This window comes from Leptodactylus fuscus, chromosome 10 (assembly GCF_031893055.1).
Source record: "Leptodactylus fuscus isolate aLepFus1 chromosome 10, aLepFus1.hap2, whole genome shotgun sequence".
In the NCBI taxonomy this organism is placed as follows: domain Eukaryota; kingdom Metazoa; phylum Chordata; class Amphibia; order Anura; family Leptodactylidae; genus Leptodactylus; species Leptodactylus fuscus.
Window position 1 is genome coordinate 2,077 of NC_134274.1, and position 21,840 is coordinate 23,916.

The following is a 21,840-nucleotide window of genomic DNA, read 5'->3' on the forward strand; positions in this document are numbered from 1 at the left end:
CGCTGGCGTTTTTTGTGCTTATTTTTGCACATAGCGCCGCGTTAACGCCGGTCAACGCCACCGCAAAATAGTGTGGCGTTAACGCGGCGCTATGTGCAAAAATAAGCACAAAAACCGCCAGCGTTACTCAGTGTGAATAGAGCCTTACAGTGCTGCCAAGTCCCATAGGACCCTGGATATCCCGCCCCCGGTGTTTACACTCAGGACAGGGCGGACTACTGGTACCAGCAGGATAATGCTCGCCCCCGTCCAGTGTCCCCAGTTACCTCTCCCTGAGCTAATACTTCCCTTGTGTTACAGACAATCAGCGCCTATAACATCTCCAGTATAACAAACTCCACATTCCAGACCAGACGGAAGAGCTGCTGATAGTGCACGGCATGGAGGACCGGGCCGAGGGGAACTGGGTCTCACAAATGTGCCAGGTAAATGCAGCTAGAGGGCAGCACAGGGGGCAGAGCCAGGAGCCTTACCTGGGTATATTATCACTGCACACTGTCCAGGGGACACTTCTATATACTGGACAGTCCCTTCCGGAATGTTCCGCTCCTTCTTCTGAACTGGTCTGTTCTGGAGATCTGCTGATTGGCTGCAGTGGTCATGTGACTGGCAGCTGATGTCACAACACAGGTTGAGTTCAGAAACCTGTTGAGGCTGCTGATTGGCTGCAGTGGTCATGTGATTGTTTAGGCCAATCAGCAGCTTCAGCAGATTCCTGAGGAGACCTGAGAGAAACAGAAAGTGCGGGAAGACGCCGGACATCAGTGACAGGGGAGGAATGAGTTGGGTTTGGGGGGGTTTCTCTGCCCCCTAAATTAAAGGGGATGTCCAATTTTGTCTACGGGGGGGGGGGGGGGGGGGTAATACTGTGATAGGGCTCATATAGCCCCCCCACCCCGCACACCTATATGTAATGCTAGAGAATATGGAGTGCTATGTGGGGGAGGGGAGTGTTACCTCAGTATTATAAGCTCTTTAGTACGCCCCCCAGTATTATAAGCGCTTTAGTACGCCCCCCCCCCCAGTATTATAAGCTCTTTAGTACGCTCCCCCCCAGTATTATATGCACTTTAGTACGCCCCCCAGTATTATATGCACTTTAGTACGCCCCCCCCCAGTATTATACACTCTTTAGTACGCCCCCCCAGTATTATAAGCTCTTTAGTACGCTCCCCAGTATTATAAGCTCTTTAGTACGCCCCCCCAGTATTATAAGCTCTTTAGTACGCTCCCCAGTATTATATGCTCTTTAGTACGCCCCCCAGTATTATAAGCTCTTTAGTACGCTCCCCAGTATTATATGCTCTTTAGTACGCCCCCCCAGTATTATATGCTCTTTAGTATGTCCCCCAGTATTATAAGCTCTTTAGTACGATCCCCCCCAGTATTATACACTCTTTAGTACGCCCCCCCCAGTATTATAAGCTCTTTAGTACGCTCCCCAGTATTATATGCTCTTTAGTACGCCCCCCCAGTATTATAAGCTCTTTAGTACGCTCCCCAGTATTATATGCTCTTTAGTACGCCCCCCAGTATTATAAGCTCTTTAGTACGCTCCCCAGTATTATATGCTCTTTAGTACGCCCCCCCAGTATTATATGCTCTTTAGTATGTCCCCCAGTATTATAAGCTCTTTAGTACGATCCCCCCCAGTATTATATGCTCTTTAGTACGCCCCCCCCAGTATTATATGCTCTTTAGTGCGCCCCCCAGTATTATAAGCTCTTTAGTACGCTCCCCCCCAGTATTATATGCTCTTTAGTACGCCCCCCCAGTATTATATGCTCTTTAGTACACCCCCCAGTATTATATGCTCTTTAGTACGCCCCCCAGTATTGTAAGCTCTTTAGTACGCTCCCCAGTATTATAAGCTCTTTAGTACGCCCCCCCAGTATTATAAGCTCTTTAGTACGCCCCCCCAGTATTATATGCTCTTTAGTATGTCCCCCAGTATTATAAGCTCTTTAGTACGCTCCCCCCCAGTATTATATGCTCTTTAGTACGCCCCCCCAGTATTATATGCTCTTTAGTACGCCCCCCAGTATTATATGCTCTTTAGTACGCCCCCCCAGTATTATATGCTCTTTAGTATGTCCCCCCAGTATTATATGCTCTTTAGTACACCCCCCCAGTATTATACACTCTTTAGTACGCCCCCCAGTATTATAAGCTCTTTAGTACGCCCCCCAGTATTATAAGCGCTTTAGTACGCCCCCCCCCCAGTATTATAAGCTCTTTAGTACGCCCCCCAGTATTATAAGCTCTTTAGTACGCCCCCCCAGTATTATAAGCTCGTTAGTACGCCCCCCCAGTATTATAAGCTCTTTAGTACGCCCCCCCCCAGTATTATAAGCTCTTTAGTACGTACCCCCCCAGTATTATAAGCTATTTAGTACGCCCCCAGTATTATATGCTCTTTAGTATGCCCCCCAGTATTATATGCTCTTTAATACGCCCCCCAGTATTATAAGCTCTTTAGTATGCCCCCCCAGTATTATATGCTCTTTAGTACGCCCCCCAGTATTATATGCTCTTTAGTACGCCCCCCAATATTATATGCTCTTTAGTACGCCTCCCCCAGTATTATATGCTCTTTAGTACGCCCCCCAGTATTATATGCTCTTTAGTACGCCCCCCAGTATTATATGCACTTTAGTACGCCCCCCAGTATTATATGCACTTTAGTATGCCCCCCAGTATTATATGCTCTTTAGTACGCCCCCCAGTATTATATGCTCTTTAGTACGCCCCCCAGTATTATATGCACTTTAGTACGCCCCCCAGTATTATATGCTCTTTAGTACACCCCCCAGTATTATATGCTCTTTAGTACGCTCCCCCCCCAGTATTATATGCACTTTAGTACGCCCCCCAGTATTATAAGCTCTTTAGTACTCCCCCCCAGTATTATATGCACTTTAGTACGCCCCCCAGTATTATATGCTCTTTAGTACGCCCCCCAGTATTATATGCACTTTAGTACGCCCCCCAGTATTATATGCTCTTTAGTACACCCCCCAGTATTATAAGCTCTTTAGTACGCTCCCCAGTATTATATGCTCTTTAGTACGCCCCCCCAGTATTATATGCTCTTTAGTATGTCCCCCAGTATTATAAGCTCTTTAGTACGATCCCCCCCAGTATTATATGCTCTTTAGTACGCCCCCCAGTATTATATGCTCTTTAGTACGCCCCCCAGTATTATAAGCTCTTTAGTACGCTCCCCCCCAGTATTATATGCTCTTTAGTACGCCCCCCAGTATTATATGCTCTTTAGTACGCCCCCCAGTATTGTAAGCTCTTTAGTACGCTCCCCAGTATTATAAGCTCTTTAGTACGCCCCCCCAGTATTATAAGCTCTTTAGTACGCCCCCCCAGTATTATATGCTCTTTAGTATGTCCCCCAGTATTATAAGCTCTTTAGTACGCTCCCCCCCAGTATTATATGCTCTTTAGTACACCCCCCCAGTATTATACACTCTTTAGTACGCCCCCCAGTATTATATGCTCTTTAGTACACCCCCCCAGTATTATACACTCTTTAGTACGCCCCCCAGTATTATAAGCTCTTTAGTACGCCCCCCAGTATTATATGCTCTTTAGTATGTCCCCCAGTATTATAAGCTCTTTAGTACGCCCCCCCTCAGTATTATATGCTCTTTAGTATACCCCCCCAGTATTATACACTCTTTAGTACGCCCCCCAGTATTATAAGCTCTTTAGTACGCCCCCCAGTATTATAAGCGCTTTAGTACGCCCCCCCCCCAGTATTATAAGCTCTTAGTACGCCCCCCAGTATTATAAGCTCTTTAGTACGCCCCCCCAGTATTATAAACTCGTTAGTACGCCCCCCCCAGTATTATAAGCTCTTTAGTACGCCCCCCCCCAGTATTATAAGCTCTTTAGTACGTACCCCCCCCCCCAGTATTATAAGCTCTTTAGTACGCCCCCCAGTATTATATGCTCTTTAGTACGCCCCCCAGTATTATAAGCTCTTTAGTATGCCCCCCCCAGTATTATATGCTCTTTAGTACGCCCCCAGTATTATATGCTCTTTAGTACGCCCCCCAGTATTATAAGCTCTTTAGTACACTCCCCCAGTATTATATGCTCCTTAGTACGCCCCCCCAGTATTATATGCTCTTTAGTACGCCCCCCAGTATTATATGCTCTTTAGTACGCCCTCCAGTATTATATGCTCTTTAGTATGCCCCCCCCCAGTATTATAAACTCTTTAGTACGTCCCCCCAGTATTATATGCTCTTTAGTATGCCCCACCAGTATTATAAACTCTTTAGTACGTCCCCCCAGTATTATATGCTCTTTAGTACGCCCCCCCAGTATTATATGCTCTTTAGTACGCCCCCCCAGTATTATATGCTCTTTAGTATGCCCCCCCAATATTAAATGCTCTTTAGTACGCCCCCCAGTATTGCATGCTCTTTAGTACGCCCCCTCTCCCAGTATTATATGCTCTTTAGTACGCCCCCCAGTATTATATGCTCTTTAGTACGCCCCCCAGTATTATAAGCTCTTTAGTACGCCCCCAGTATTATAAGCTCTTTAGTACGCCCCCCAGTATTATAAGCTCTTTAGTACGCCCCCCAGTATTATATGCTCTTTAGTACGCCCCCAGTATTATATGCTCTTTAGTACGCCCCCCAGTATTATAAGCTCTTTAGTACGCCCCCCCAGTATTATATGCTCTTTAGTACGCCCCCCAGTATTATATGCTCTTTAGTACGCCCCCCAGTATTATAAGCTCTTTAGTACGCCCCCCCCAGTATTATAAGCTCTTTAGTACGCCCCCTAGTATTATAAGCTCTTTAGTATGCCCCCCAGTATTATATGCTCTTTAGTACGCCCCCCAGTATTATAAGCTCTTTAGTATGCCCCCCCAGTATTATATGCTCTTTAGTACGCCCCCCCAGTATTATAAGCTCTTTAGTACGCCCCCCCCCCCCCAGTATTATAGGCTCTTTAGTACACCCCCCAGTATTATATGCTCTTTAGTACGCCCCCCCCCAGTATTATAAGCTCTTTAGTACACCCCCCCAGTATTATATGCTCTTTAGTACGCCCCCCAGTATTATATGCTCTTTAGTACGCCCCCCAGTATTATAAGCTCTTTAGTACGCCCCCCAGTATTATAAGCTCTTTAGTACGCCCCCCCAGTATTATAAGCTCTTTACTATGCCCCCCAGTATTATAAGCTCTTTAGTACGCCCCCCAGTATTATAAGCTCTTTAGTACGCCCCCCAGTATTATAAGCTCTTTAGTACGCCCCCCAGTATTATATGCTCTTTAATACGCCACCCCAGTATTATATGCTCTTTAGTACGCCCCCCAGTATTATATGCTCTTTAGTACGCCCCCCAGTATTATAAGCTCTTTAGTACGCCCCCCCCAATATTATATGCTCTTTAGTACGCCCCCCAGTATTATATGCTCTTTAGTACGCCCCCCAGTATTATAAGCTCTTTAGTACGCCCCCCCCAATATTATATGCTCTTTAGTACGCCCCCCAGTATTATAAGCTCTTTAGTACGCCCCCCAGTATTATAAGCTCTTTAGTACGCCCCCCAGTATTATACACTCTTTAGTACGCCCCCTAGTATTATAAGCTCTTTAGTACGCCCCCCCTAGTATTAAATGCTTTTTAGTACGCCCCCCAGTATTATAAGCTCTTTAGTATGCCCCCCCAGTATTATATGCTCTTTAATACGCCCCCCCCAGTATTATAAGCTCTTTAGTACGCCCTCCCCCCAGTATTATAGGCTCTTTAGTACACCCCCCAGTATTATATGCTCTTTAGTACACCCCCCAGTATTATAAGCTCTTTAGTACGCCCCCCAGTATTATATGCTCTTTAGTACGCCCCCCCAGTATTATATGCTCTTTAGTACGCCCCCCCAGTATTATATGCTCTTTAGTATGCCCCCCCAGTATTATATGCTCTTTAGTACGCCCCCCAGTATTGCATGCTCTTTAGTACGCCCCCCCAGTATTATATGCTCTTTAGTACGCCCCCCAGTATTATATGCTCTTTAGTACGCCCCCCAGTATTATAAGCTCTTTAGTACGCCCCCAGTATTATAAGCTCTTTAGTACACCCCCCAGTATTATATGCTCTTTAGTACGCCCCCCAGTATTATATGCTCTTTAGTACGCCCCCCCAGTATTATAAGCTCTTTAGTACGCCCCCCAGTATTATAAGCTCTTTAGTACGCTCCCCAGTATTATATGCTCTTTAGTACGCCCCCCAGTATTATAAGCTCTTTAGTACGCTCCCCAGTATTATATGCTCTTTAGTACGCCCCCCCAGTATTATATGCTCTTTAGTATGTCCCCCAGTATTATAAGCTCTTTAGTACGATCCCCCCCAGTATTATACACTCTTTAGTACGCCCCCCCCAGTATTATAAGCTCTTTAGTACGCTCCCCAGTATTATATGCTCTTTAGTACGCCCCCCCAGTATTATAAGCTCTTTAGTACGCTCCCCAGTATTATATGCTCTTTAGTACGCCCCCCAGTATTATAAGCTCTTTAGTACGCTCCCCAGTATTATATGCTCTTTAGTACGCCCCCCCAGTATTATATGCTCTTTAGTATGTCCCCCAGTATTATAAGCTCTTTAGTACGATCCCCCCCAGTATTATATGCTCTTTAGTACGCCCCCCCAGTATTATATGCTCTTTAGTGCGCCCCCCAGTATTATAAGCTCTTTAGTACGCTCCCCCCCCAGTATTATATGCTCTTTAGTACGCCCCCCCAGTATTATATGCTCTTTAGTACACCCCCCAGTATTATATGCTCTTTAGTACGCCCCCCAGTATTGTAAGCTCTTTAGTACGCTCCCCAGTATTATAAGCTCTTTAGTATGCCCCCCCAGTATTATAAGCTCTTTAGTACGCCCCCCCAGTATTATATGCTCTTTAGTATGTCCTCTCTTTAGTACGCTCCCCCCCAGTATTATATGCTCTTTAGTACGCCCCCCCAGTATTATATGCTCTTTAGTACGCCCCCCCAGTATTATATGCTCTTTAGTACGCCCCCCCCAGTATTATATGCTCTTTAGTATGTCCCCCCAGTATTATATGCTCTTTAGTACACCCCCCCAGTATTATACACTCTTTAGTACGCCCCCCAGTATTATAAGCTCTTTAGTACGCCCCCCAGTATTATAAGCGCTTTAGTACGCCCCCCCCAGTATTATAAGCTCTTTAGTACGCCCCCCAGTATTATAAGCTCTTTAGTACGCCCCCCAGTATTATAAGCTCGTTAGTACGCCCCCCCAGTATTATAAGCTCTTTAGTACGCCCCCCCCCAGTATTATAAGCTCTTTAGTACGTACCCCCCCCAGTATTATAAGCTATTTAGTACGCCCCCAGTATTATATGCTCTTTAGTATGCCCCCCAGTATTATATGCTCTTTAATACGCCCCCCCAGTATTATAAGCTCTTTAGTATGCCCCCCCCAGTATTATATGCTCTTTAGTACGCCCCCCAGTATTATATGCTCTTTAGTACGCCCCCCAATATTATATGCTCTTTAGTACGCCTCCCCCAGTATTATATGCTCTTTAGTACGCCCCCCAGTATTATATGCTCTTTAGTACGCCCCCCAGTATTATATGCACTTTAGTACGCCCCCCAGTATTATATGCACTTTAGTATGCCCCCCAGTATTATATGCTCTTTAGTACGCCCCCCAGTATTATATGCTCTTTAGTACGCCCCCCAGTATTATATGCACTTTAGTACGCCCCCCAGTATTATATGCTCTTTAGTACACCCCCCAGTATTATATGCTCTTTAGTACGCTCCCCCCCCAGTATTATATGCACTTTAGTACGCCCCCCAGTATTATAAGCTCTTTAGTACTCCCCCCCAGTATTATATGCACTTTAGTACGCCCCCCAGTATTATATGCTCTTTAGTACGCCCCCCAGTATTATATGCACTTTAGTACGCCCCCCAGTATTATATGCTCTTTAGTACACCCCCCAGTATTATAAGCTCTTTAGTACGCTCCCCAGTATTATATGCTCTTTAGTACGCCCCCCCCAGTATTATATGCTCTTTAGTATGTCCCCCAGTATTATAAGCTCTTTAGTACGATCCCCCCCAGTATTATATGCTCTTTAGTACGCCCCCCCAGTATTATATGCTCTTTAGTACGCCCCCCAGTATTATAAGCTCTTTAGTACGCTCCCCCCCCAGTATTATATGCTCTTTAGTACGCCCCCCAGTATTATATGCTCTTTAGTACGCCCCCCAGTATTGTAAGCTCTTTAGTACGCTCCCCAGTATTATAAGCTCTTTAGTACGCCCCCCCAGTATTATAAGCTCTTTAGTACGCCCCCCCCAGTATTATATGCTCTTTAGTATGTCCCCCAGTATTATAAGCTCTTTAGTACGCTCCCCCCCAGTATTATATGCTCTTTAGTACACCCCCCCAGTATTATACACTCTTTAGTACGCCCCCCAGTATTATATGCTCTTTAGTACACCCCCCCAGTATTATACACTCTTTAGTACGCCCCCCAGTATTATAAGCTCTTTAGTACGCCCCCCCAGTATTATATGCTCTTTAGTATGTCCCCCAGTATTATAAGCTCTTTAGTACGCCCCCCCTCAGTATTATATGCTCTTTAGTATACCCCCCCAGTATTATACACTCTTTAGTACGCCCCCCAGTATTATAAGCTCTTTAGTACGCCCCCCAGTATTATAAGCGCTTTAGTACGCCCCCCCCCAGTATTATAAGCTCTTTAGTACGCCCCCCAGTATTATAAGCTCTTTAGTACGCCCCCCCAGTATTATAAACTCGTTAGTACGCCCCCCCCCAGTATTATAAGCTCTTTAGTACGCCCCCCCCCAGTATTATAAGCTCTTTAGTACGTACCCCCCCCCCAGTATTATAAGCTCTTTAGTACGCCCCCCAGTATTATATGCTCTTTAGTACGCCCCCCAGTATTATAAGCTCTTTAGTATGCCCCCCCCAGTATTATATGCTCTTTAGTACGCCCCCAGTATTATATGCTCTTTAGTACGCCCCCCAGTATTATAAGCTCTTTAGTACACTCCCCCAGTATTATATGCTCTTTAGTACGCCCCCCCCAGTATTATATGCTCTTTAGTACGCCCCCCAGTATTATATGCTCTTTAGTACGCCCTCTAGTATTATATGCTCTTTAGTATGCCCCCCCCAGTATTATAAACTCTTTAGTACGTCCCCCCAGTATTATATGCTCTTTAGTATGCCCCACCAGTATTATAAACTCTTTAGTACGTCCCCCCAGTATTATATGCTCTTTAGTACGCCCCCCCAGTATTATATGCTCTTTAGTACGCCCCCCCAGTATTATATGCTCTTTAGTATGCCCCCCCAATATTAAATGCTCTTTAGTACGCCCCCCAGTATTGCATGCTCTTTAGTACGCCCCCCCAGTATTATATGCTCTTTAGTACGCCCCCCAGTATTATATGCTCTTTAGTACGCCCCCCAGTATTATAAGCTCTTTAGTACGCCCCCCAGTATTATAAGCTCTTTAGTACGCCCCCCAGTATTATAAGCTCTTTAGTACGCCCCCCAGTATTATATGCTCTTTAGTACGCCCCCCAGTATTATATGCTCTTTAGTACGCCCCCCAGTATTATAAGCTCTTTAGTACGCCCCCCCAGTATTATATGCTCTTTAGTACGCCCCCCAGTATTATATGCTCTTTAGTACGCCCCCCAGTATTATAAGCTCTTTAGTACGCCCCCCCCCAGTATTATAAGCTCTTTAGTACGCCCCCCTAGTATTATAAGCTCTTTAGTATGCCCCCCAGTATTATATGCTCTTTAGTACGCCCCCCAGTATTATAAGCTCTTTAGTATGCCCCCCCAGTATTATATGCTCTTTAGTACGCCCCCCCAGTATTATAAGCTCTTTAGTACGCCCCCCCCCCAGTATTATAGGCTCTTTAGTACACCCCCCCAGTATTATATGCTCTTTAGTACGCCCCCCCCAGTATTATAAGCTCTTTAGTACACCCCCCCAGTATTATATGCTCTTTAGTACGCCCCCCAGTATTATATGCTCTTTAGTACGCCCCCCAGTATTATAAGCTCTTTAGTACGCCCCCCAGTATTATAAGCTCTTTAGTACGCCCCCCCAGTATTATAAGCTCTTTACTATGCCCCCCAGTATTATAAGCTCTTTAGTACGCCCCCCAGTATTATAAGCTCTTTAGTACGCCCCCCAGTATTATAAGCTCTTTAGTACGCCCCCCAGTATTATATGCTCTTTAATACGCCACCCCAGTATTATATGCTCTTTAGTACGCCCCCCAGTATTATATGCTCTTTAGTACGCCCCCCAGTATTATAAGCTCTTTAGTACGCCCCCCCCAATATTATATGCTCTTTAGTACGCCCCCCAGTATTATATGCTCTTTAGTACGCCCCCCCAGTATTATAAGCTCTTTAGTACGCCCCCCCAATATTATATGCTCTTTAGTACGCCCCCCAGTATTATAAGCTCTTTAGTACGCCCCCCAGTATTATAAGCTCTTTAGTACGCCCCCCAGTATTATACACTCTTTAGTACGCCCCCTAGTATTATAAGCTCTTTAGTACGCCCCCCCTAGTATTAAATGCTTTTTAGTACGCCCCCCAGTATTATAAGCTCTTTAGTATGCCCCCCCAGTATTATATGCTCTTTAATACGCCCCCCCAGTATTATAAGCTCTTTAGTACGCCCTCCCCCCAGTATTATAGGCTCTTTAGTACACCCCCCAGTATTATATGCTCTTTAGTACACCCCCCCAGTATTATAAGCTCTTTAGTACACCCCCCCAGTATTATAAGCTCTTTAGTACGCCCCCCAGTATTATATGCTCTTTAGTACGCCCCCCCAGTATTATATGCTCTTTAGTACGCCCCCCCAGTATTATATGCTCTTTAGTATGCCCCCCCAGTATTATATGCTCTTTAGTACGCCCCCCAGTATTGCATGTTCTTTAGTACGCCCCCCCAGTATTATATGCTCTTTAGTACGCCCCCCAGTATTATATGCTCTTTAGTACGCCCCCCAGTATTATAAGCTCTTTAGTACGCCCCCAGTATTATAAGCTCTTTAGTACACCCCCCCAGTATTATATGCTCTTTAGTACGCCCCCCAGTATTATATGCTCTTTAGTACGCCCCCCAGTATTATAAGCTCTTTAGTACGCCCCCCAGTAATATAAGCTCTTTAGTACGCCCCCCCAGTATTATAAGCTCTTTACTATGCCCCCCAGTATTATAAGCTCTTTAGTACGCCCCCCAGTATTATAAGCTCTTTAGTACGCTCCCCAGTATTATATGCTCTTTAGTTCACCCCCCAGTATTATATGCTCTTTAGTACGCCCCCCAGTATTATAAGCTCTTTAGTACGCCCCCCAGTATTATAAGCTCTTTAGTACGCCCCCCAGTATTATAAGCTCTTTAGTACACTCCCCCCCAGTATTATATGCTCTTTAATACTCCCCCCCCAGTATTATATGCTCTTTAGTACGCCCCCCAGTATTATAAGCTCTTTAGTACGCCCCCCCCCAGTATTATAAGCTCTTTAGTACGCCCCCCAGTATTATATGCTCTTTAGTATGTCCCCCAGTATTATAAGCTCTTTAGTACGCTCCCCCCCAGTATTATATGCTCTTTAGTACGCCCCCCCAGTATTATATGCTCTTTAGTACGCCCCCCAGTATTATATGCTCTTTAGTACGCCCCCCCAGTATTATATGCTCTTTAGTACGTCCCCCCAGTATTATATGCTCTTTAGTACACCCCCCCAGTATTATATGCTCTTTAGTACGCCCCCCCAGTATTATATGCTCTTTAGTATGTCCCCCCAGTATTATATGCTCTTTAGTACACCCCCCCAGTATTATATGCACTTTAGTATGCCCCCCAGTATTATATGCTCTTTAGTACGCCCCCCAGTATTATAAGCTCTTTAGTACGCCCCCCAGTATTATAAGCGCTTTAGTACGCCCCCCAGTATTATATGCTCTTTAGTACGCCCCCCAGTATTATATGCTCTTTAGTACGCCCCGCAGTATTATAAGCTCTTTAGTACGCCTCCCCCAGTATTATATGCTCTTTAGTACGCCCCCCAGTATTATATGCTCTTTAGTACGCCCCCCAGTATTATATGCACTTTAGTACGCCCCCCCAGTATTATATGCACTTTAGTATGCCCCCCAGTATTATATGCTCTTTAGTACGCCCCCCAGTATTATATGCTCTTTAGTACGCCCCCCAGTATTATATGCACTTTAGTACGCCCCCCCAGTATTATATGCTCTTTAGTACACCCCCCAGTATTATATGCTCTTTAGTACGCTCCCCCCCCAGTATTATATGCACTTTAGTACGCCCCCCAGTATTATAAGCTCTTTAGTACTCCCCCCCCAGTATTATATGCACTTTAGTACGCCCCCCAGTATTATATGCTCTTTAGTACGCCCCCCAGTATTATATGCACTTTAGTACGCCCCCCAGTATTATATGCTCTTTAGTATGTCCCCCAGTATTATAAGCTCTTTAGTACGATCCCCCCCAGTATTATATGCTCTTTAGTACGCCCCCCAGTATTATATGCTCTTTAGTACGCCCCCCCAGTATTATATGCTCTTTAGTACGCCCCCCAGTATTATAAGCTCTTTAGTACGCTCCCCCCCAGTATTATATGCTCTTTAGTACGCCCCCCAGTATTATATGCTCTTTAGTACGCCCCCCAGTATTGTAAGCTCTTTAGTACGCTCCCCAGTATTATAAGCTCTTTAGTACGCCCCCCCCAGTATTATAAGCTCTTTAGTACGCCCCCCCAGTATTATATGCTCTTTAGTATGTCCCCCAGTATTATAAGCTCTTTAGTACGCTCCCCCCCAGTATTATATGCTCTTTAGTACACCCCCCCAGTATTATACACTCTTTAGTACGCCCCCCAGTATTATAAGCTCTTTAGTACGCCCCCCAGTATTATATGCTCTTTAGTATGTCCCCCAGTATTATAAGCTCTTTAGTACGCCCCCCAGTATTATATGCTCTTTAGTATGTCCCCCAGTATTATAAGCTCTTTAGTACGCCCCCCAGTATTATAAGCGCTTTAGTACGCCCCCCCCCCAGTATTATAAGCTCTTTAGTACGCCCCCCAGTATTATAAGCTCTTTAGTACGCCCCCCCAGTATTATAAGCTCGTTAGTACGCCCCCCCCAGTATTATAAGCTCTTTAGTACGCCCCCCCCCCAGTATTATAAGCTCTTTAGTACGTACCCCCCCCCCCCAGTATTATAAGCTCTTTAGTACGCCCCCCAGTATTATATGCTCTTTAGTACGCCCCCCAGTATTATATGCTCTTTAGTACGCCCCCCAGTATTATAAGCTCTTTAGTATGCCCCCCCCCAGTATTATATGCTCTTTAGTACGCCCCCAGTATTATATGCTCTTTAGTACGCCCCCCAGTATTATAAGCTCTTTAGTACACTCCCCCAGTATTATATGCTCTTTAGTACGCCCCCCCAGTATTATATGCTCTTTAGTACGCCCCCCAGTATTATATGCTCTTTAGTACGCCCTCCAGTATTATATGCTCTTTAGTATGCCCCCCCCCAGTATTATAAACTCTTTAGTACGTCCCCCCAGTATTATATGCTCTTTAGTACGCCCCCCCAGTATTATATGCTCTTTAGTACGCCCCCCCAGTATTATATGCTCTTTAGTATGCCCCCCCAGTATTATAAACTCTTTAGTACGTCCCCCCAGTATTATATGCTCTTTAGTACGCCCCCCCAGTATTATATGCTCTTTAGTACGCCCCCCCAGTATTATATGCTCTTTAGTATGCCCCCCCAGTATTATATGCTCTTTAGTACGCCCCCCAGTATTGCATGCTCTTTAGTACGCCCCCCCAGTATTATATGCTCTTTAGTACGCCCCCCAGTATTATAAGCTCTTTAGTACGCCCCCCAGTATTATAAGCTCTTTAGTACGCCCCCCAGTATTATATGCTCTTTAGTACGCCCCCCAGTATTATATGCTCTTTAGTACGCCCCCCAGTATTATAAGCTCTTTAGTACGCCCCCCCAGTATTATATGCTCTTTAGTACGCCCCCCAGTATTATATGCTCTTTAGTACGCCCCCCAGTATTATAAGCTCTTTAGTACGCCCCCCCCAGTATTATAAGCTCTTTAGTACGCCCCCTAGTATTATAAGCTCTTTAGTATGCCCCCCAGTATTATATGCTCTTTAGTACGCCCCCCAGTATTATAAGCTCTTTAGTATGCCCCCCCAGTATTATATGCTCTTTAGTACGCCCCCCCAGTATTATAAGCTCTTTAGTACGCCCCCCCCAGTATTATAGGCTCTTTAGTACACCCCCCAGTATTATATGCTCTTTAGTACGCCCCCCCCCAGTATTATAAGCTCTTTAGTACACCCCCCCAGTATTATATGCTCTTTAGTACGCCCCCCAGTATTATATGCTCTTTAGTACGCCCCCCAGTATTATAAGCTCTTTAGTACGCCCCCCAGTATTATAAGCTCTTTAGTACGCCCCCCCAGTATTATAAGCTCTTTACTATGCCCCCCAGTATTATAAGCTCTTTAGTACGCCCCCCAGTATTATAAGCTCTTTAGTACGCCCCCCAGTATTATAAGCTCTTTAGTACGCCCCCCAGTATTATATGCTCTTTAATACGCCCGCCCAGTATTATATGCTCTTTAGTACGCCCCCCAGTATTATATGCTCTTTAGTACGCCCCCCAGTATTATAAGCTCTTTAGTACGCCCCCCCCCCCAATATTATATGCTCTTTAGTACGCCCCCCAGTATTATATGCTCTTTAGTACGCCCCCCAGTATTATAAGCTCTTTAGTACGCCCCCCCCCAATATTATATGCTCTTTAGTACGCCCCCCAGTATTATAAGCTCTTTAGTACGCCCCCCAGTATTATAAGCTCTTTAGTACGCCCCCCCAGTATTATACACTCTTTAGTACGCCCCCTAGTATTATAAGCTCTTTAGTACGCCCCCCCTAGTATTAAATGCTTTTTAGTACGCCCCCCAGTATTATAAGCTCTTTAGTATGCCCCCCCAGTATTATATGCTCTTTAATACGCCCCCCCAGTATTATAAGCTCTTTAGTACGCCCTCCCCCCAGTATTATAGGCTCTTTAGTACACCCCCCAGTATTATATGCTCTTTAGTACACCCCCCAGTATTATAAGCTCTTTAGTACACCCCCCCAGTATTATAAGCTCTTTAGTACGCCCCCCCAGTATTATATGCTCTTTAGTACGCCCCCCCAGTATTATATGCTCTTTAGTACGCCCCCCCAGTATTATATGCTCTTTAGTATGCCCCCCCAGTATTATATGCTCTTTAGTACGCCCCCCAGTATTGCATGCTCTTTAGTACGCCCCCCCAGTATTATATGCTCTTTAGTACGCCCCCCAGTATTATATGCTCTTTAGTACGCCCCCCAGTATTATAAGCTCTTTAGTACGCCCCCCAGTATTATAAGCTCTTTAGTACGCCCCCCAGTATTATAAGCGCTTTAGTACGCCCCCCAGTATTATATGCTCTTTAGTACGCCCCCCAGTATTATATGCTCTTTAGTACGCCCCCCAGTATTATAAGCTCTTTAGTACGCCCCCCCAGTATTATATGCTCTTTAGTACGCCCCCCAGTATTATATGCTCTTTAGTACGCCCCCCAGTATTATAAGCTCTTTAGTACGCCCCCCCCAGTATTATAAGCTCTTTAGTACGCCCCCCAGTATTATACACTCTTTAGTACGCCCCCCAGTATTATAAGCTCTTTAGTATGCCCCCCAGTATTATATGCTCTTTAGTACGCCCCCCAGTATTATAAGCTCTTTAGTATGCCCCCCCAGTATTATATGCTCTTTAGTACGCCCCCCCAGTATTATAAGCTCTTTAGTACGCCCCCCCCCCCAGTATTATAGGCTCTTTAGTACACCCCCCAGTATTATATGCTCTTTAGTACGCCCCCCCCCAGTATTATAAGCTCTTTAGTACACCCCCCCAGTATTATATGCTCTTTAGTACGCCCCCCAGTATTATATGCTCTTTAGTACGCCCCCCCAGTATTATAAGCTCTTTAGTACGCCCCCCCAGTATTATAAGCTCTTTAGTACGCCCCCCCAGTATTATAAGCTCTTTAGTACGCCCCCCAGTATTATAAGCTCTTTAGTACGCCCCCCAGTATTATAAGCTCTTTAGTACGCCCCCCAGTATTATATGCTCTTTAATACGCCCCCCCAGTATTATATGCTCTTTAGTACGCCCCCCAGTATTATATGCTCTTTAGTACGCCCCCCAGTATTATAAGCTCTTTAGTACGCCCCCTCCAATATTATATGCTCTTTAGTACGCCCCCCAGTATTATATGCTCTTTAGTACGCCCCCCAGTATTATATGCTCTTTAGTACGCCCCCCAGTATTATAAGCTCTTTAGTACGCCCCCCCCAATATTATATGCTCTTTAGTACGCCCCCCCAGTATTATAAGCTCTTTAGTACGCCCCCCAGTATTATAAGCTCTTTAGTACGCCCCCCAGTATTATACACTCTTTAGTACGCCCCCTAGTATTATAAGCTCTTTAGTACGCCCCCCCTAGTATTAAATGCTTTTTAGTACGCCCCCCAGTATTATAAGCTCTTTAGTATGCCCCCCCAGTATTATATGCTCTTTAATACGCCCCCCCAGTATTATAAGCTCTTTAGTACGCCCTCCCCCCAGTATTATAGGCTCTTTAGTACACCCCCCAGTATTATATGCTCTTTAGTACACCCCCCAGTATTACAAGCTCTTTAGTACACCCCCCCCAGTATTATAAGCTCTTTAGTACGCCCCCCAGTATTATAAGCTCTTTACTATGCCCCCCAGTATTATAAGCTCTTTAGTACACCCCCCAGTATTATATGCTCTTTAGTACGCCCCCCCCAGTATTATAAGCTCTTTACTATGCCCCCCAGTATTATAAGCTCTTTAGTACGCCCCCCAGTATTATAAGCTCTTTAGTACGCCCCCCAGTATTATAAGCTCTTTAGTACGCCCCCCCAGTATTATATGCTCTTTAGTATGCCCCCCCCAGTATTATAAGCTCTTTAGTACGCCCCCCAGTATTATAAGCTCTTTAGTACGCCCCCCAGTATTATATGCTCTTTAGTACATCCCCCAGAATTATAAGCTCTTTAGTACGCCCCCCCAGTATTATATTCTCTTTAGTACACCCCCCCCCAGTATTATAAGCTCTTTAGTACGCCCCCCAGTATTATATACTCTTTAGTACGCCCCCAGTATTATATGCTCTTTAGTATGCCCCCCAGTATTATATGCTCTTTAGTACGCCCCCCAGTATAAGTTCTTTAGTACGCCCCCCCCAGTATTATAAGCTCTTTAGTACGCCCCCCAGTATTATATGCTCTTTAGTACACCCCCCCAGTATTATATGCTCTTTAGTATGCCCCCCAGTATTACAAGCTCTTTAGTACGCCCCCCAGTATTATATGCTCTTTAGTACGCCCCCCCCAGTATTATAAGCTCTTTACTACGCCCCCCAGTATTATATACTCTTTAGTACGCCCCCAGTATTATATGCTCTTTAGTATGCCCCCCAGTATTATATGCTCTTTAGTACGCCCCCCCAGTATTATAAGCTCTTTACTATGCCCCCCCAGTATTATAAGCTCTTTAGTACGCCCCCCAGTATTATAAGCTCTTTAGTACGCCCCCCAGTATTATAAGCTCTTTAGTACTCCCCCCAGTATTATATGATCTTTAGTATGCCCCCCCCCAGTATTATAAGCTCTATAGTACGCCCCCCAGTATTATAAGCTCTATAGTACGCCCCCCCCAGTATTATATGCTCTTTAGTACATCCCCCAGTATTATAAGCTCTTTAGTACGCCCCCCCCAGTATTATAAGCTCTTTAGTACGCTCCGCCCCAGTATTATATGATCTTTAATACACCCCCCAGTATTATAAGCTCTTTAGTATGCCCCCCCAGTATTATACACTCTTTAGTACGCCCCCCAGTATTATACACTCTTTAGTACGCCACCCAGTATTATATGCTCTTTAGTACACCCCCCCCCCAGTATTATAAGCTCTTTAGTATGGCCCCCCAGTATTATACACTCTTTAGTACGCCCCCCCCCCAGTATTATAAGCTCTTTAGTACGCCCCCCCCAGTATTATAAGCTCTATAGTACGCCCCCCCAGTATTATATGCTCTTTAATACACCCCCCAGTATTATAAGCTCTTTAGTACGCCCCCCAGTATTATAAGCTCTTTAGTACGCCCCCCCAGTATTATAAGCTCTTTTCTATGCCCCCCAGTATTATAAGCTCTTTAGTACGCCCCCCAGTATTATACGTTCTTTAGTACGCCCCCAGTATTACATGCTCTTTAGTACGCCCCCCCCAGTATTATAAGCTCTTTAGTACGCCCCCCAGTATTATATGCTCTTTAGTACGCCCCCCAGTATTATATGCTCTTTAGTACGCCCCCCCAGTATTATATGCTCTTTAGTACGCCCCCCAGTATTATATGCTCTTTAGTATGCCCCCCCAGTATTATAAGCTCTTTAGTACGCCCCCCAGTATTATATGCTCTTTAGTAAGCCCCCCAGTATTATATGCTCTTTAGTACGCCCCCCCAGTATTATAAGCTCTTTAGTACGCCCCCCAGTATTATATGCTCTTTAGTATGCCCCCCCAGTATTATAAGCTCTTTAGTACGCCCCCCAGTATTATAAGCTCTTTAGTACGCCCCCCAGTATTATATGCTCTTTAGTACGCCCCCCAGTATTATATGCTCTTTAGCATACCCCCCAGTATTATAAGCTCTTTAGTACGCCCCCCAGTATTATAAGCTCTTTAGTAAGCCCCCCAGTATTATATGCTCTTTAGTACGCCCCCAGTTTTATATGCTCTTTAGTATGCCCCCCCAGTATTATAAGCTCTTTAGTAAGCCCCCCAGTATTATAAGCTCTTTAGTACGACCCCCAGTATTATATGCTCTTTAGTATGCCCCCCCAGTATTATAAGCTTTTTAGTACACCCCCCAGTATTATAAGCTCTTTAGTACGCCCCCCAGTATTATATGCTCTTTAGTACAACCCCCAGTATTGTAAGCTCTTTAGTACGCTCCCCCCCAGTATTATATGCTCTTTAGTATGCCCCCCCAGTATTATAAGCTCTTTAGTACGCCCCCCAGTATTATATGCTCTTTAGTACGCCCCCCAGTATTATATGCTCTTTAGTACGTCCCCCAGTATTATAAGCTCTTTAGTACGCCCCCCAGTATTATAAGCTCTTTAGTACGCCCCCCAGTATTATATGCTCTTTAGTACGCCCCCCAGTATTATATGCTCTTTAGTACGCCCCCCAGTATTATATGCTCTTTAGTACGCCCCCCAGTATTATAAGCTCTGTAGTACACCCCCCAGTATTATAAGCTCTTTAGTACGCCCCCCAGTATTATATGCTCTTTAGTACAACCCCCAGTATTATAAGCTCTTTAGTACACCCCCCAGTATTATATGCTCTTTAGTACGCCCCCCAGTATTATAAGCTCTGTAGTACACCCCCCAGTATTATAAGCTCTTTAGTACGCTCCCCCCCAGTATTATATGCTCTTTAGTATGCCCCCCCAGTATTATAAGCTCTTTATTACGCCCCCCAGTATTATATGCTCTTTAGTACGCCCCCCAGTATTATATGCTCTTTAGTACACCCCCCAGTATTATAAGCTCTTTAGTACGCCCCCAGTATTATATGCTCTTTAGTACAACCCCCAGTATTATAAGCTCTTTAGTACGCTCCCCCCCAGTATTATATGCTCTTTAGTATGCCCCCCCAGTATTATAAGCTCTTTAGTACGCCCCCCAGTATTATATGCTCTTTAGTACGCCCCCCAGTATTATATGCTCTTTAGTACGCCCCCCAGTATTATAAGCTCTTTACTATGACCCCCAGTATTATAAGCTCTTTAGTACGCCCCCCAGTATTATAAGCTCTTTAGTACGCCCCCCAGTATTATATGCTCTTTAGTATGCTCCCCAGTATTATATGCTCTTTAGTACGCCCCCCAGTATTATAAGCTCTTTAGTACGCCCCCCAGTATTATATGCTCTTTAGTATGCCCCCCCAGTATTATAAGCTCTTTAGTACGCCCCCCCAGTATTATAAGCTCCTTAGTACGCCCCCCCAGTATTATATGCTCTTTAGTACTCCCCCCAGTATTATAAGCTCTTTAGTACGCCCCCCCAGTATTACATGCTCTTCAGTACGCCCCCCAGTATTATATGCTCTTTAGTACGCCCCCCAGTATTATAAGCTCTTTAGTATGCCCCCCCAGTATTATACACTCTTTAGTACGCCCCCCCAGTATTATAAGCTCTTTAGTACGCCCCCCCAGTATCATAAGCTCTTTAGTACGCCCCCCAGTATTATAAGCTCTTTAGTACGCCCCCCAGTATTATACACTCATTAGTACGCCCCCCAGTATTATATGCACTTTAGTACGCCCCCCCCAGTATTATACACTCTTTAGTACGCCCCCCCAGTATTATATACTCTTTAGTACGCCCCCCCAGTATTATATGCTCTTTAGTACGCCCCCCAGTATTATATGCTCTTTAGTACGCCCCCCAGTATTATGAGCTCTTTAGTACCCCCACCCAGTATTATATGCTCTTTAGTACGCCCCCCAGTATTATATGCTCTTTGGTACGCCCCCCAGTATTATATGCTCTTTAGTACGCCCCCCAGTATTATATGCTCTTTAGCATGCCCCCCCAGTATTATAAGCTCTTTAGTACGCCCCCCAGTATTATATGCTCTTTAGTACGCCCCCCAGTATTATATGCTCTTTATCATGCCCCCCCAGTATTATAAGCTCTTTAGTACGCCCCCCAGTATTATAAGCTCTTTAGAACGCCCCCCCAGTATTATAAGCTCTTTAGTACGCCCCCCAGTATTATATGCTCTTTAGTATGCCCCCCCAGTATTATAAGCTCTTTAGTACGCCCCCCAGTATTATAAGTTCTTTAGTACGCCCCCAGTATTATAAGCTCTTTACTATGCCTCCCAGTATTATAAGCTCTTTAGTACGCCCCCCCAGTATTATAAGCTCTTTAGTACACCCCCCCCAGTATTATATGCTCTTTAGTATGCCCCCCCAGTATTATAAGCTCTTTAGTACGCCCCCCAGTATTATAAGCTCTTTAGTACGCCCCCCAGTATTATATGCTCTTTAGTATGCCCCCCAGTATTATAAGCTCTTTAGTACAACCCCCCCAGTATTATATGCTCTTTAGTATGCCCCCCAGTATTATAAGCTCTTTAGTACGACCCCCAGTATTATATGCTCTTTAGTACGCCCCCCAGTATTATAAGCTCTTTACTATGCCCCCCAGTATTATAAGCTCTTTAGTACGCCCCCCCCAGTATTATAAGCTCTTTAGTACGCCCCCCAGTATTATATGCTCTTTAGTACGCCCCCCCCAGTATTATAAGCTCTTTAGTACGCCCCCCAGTATTATATGCTCTTTAGTACGCCCCCCCAGTATTAAAAACTCTTTAGTACGCCCCCCCAGTATTATAAGCTCTTTAGTACGCCCCCCCAGTATTACAAGCTCTTTAGTACGCCCCCCAGTATTATATGCTCTTTAGTACGCCCCCCAGTATTATATGCTCTTTAGTACGTTCCCAGTATTATATGCACTTTAGTACGCCCCCCAAGTATTATATGCTCTTTAGTACACCCCCCAGT

The 21,840-nt window shown here is 45.1% G+C and overlaps 1 protein-coding gene across 2 annotated transcripts in view; it reads left to right on the forward strand.

The window, feature by feature from the left end:
• Window positions 1-317: 317 nt before the first annotated feature.
• The window catches only part of LOC142219077 (pancreatic lipase-related protein 2-like), a 55,296-nt gene continuing 33,773 nt past the window's right edge, over window positions 318-21,840 (forward strand). The window contains exon 1 of one of the 2 annotated variants that reach the window (XM_075288037.1): window positions 318-425. In XM_075288037.1, the coding sequence (XP_075144138.1) occupies window positions 381-425 (45 nt within the window). In that variant the 5' untranslated portion in view covers window positions 318-380. Of the gene's footprint in view, window positions 426-707; window positions 783-21,840 lie in introns of those variants that run through there. The other variant, XM_075288038.1, reaches the window with a different exon arrangement.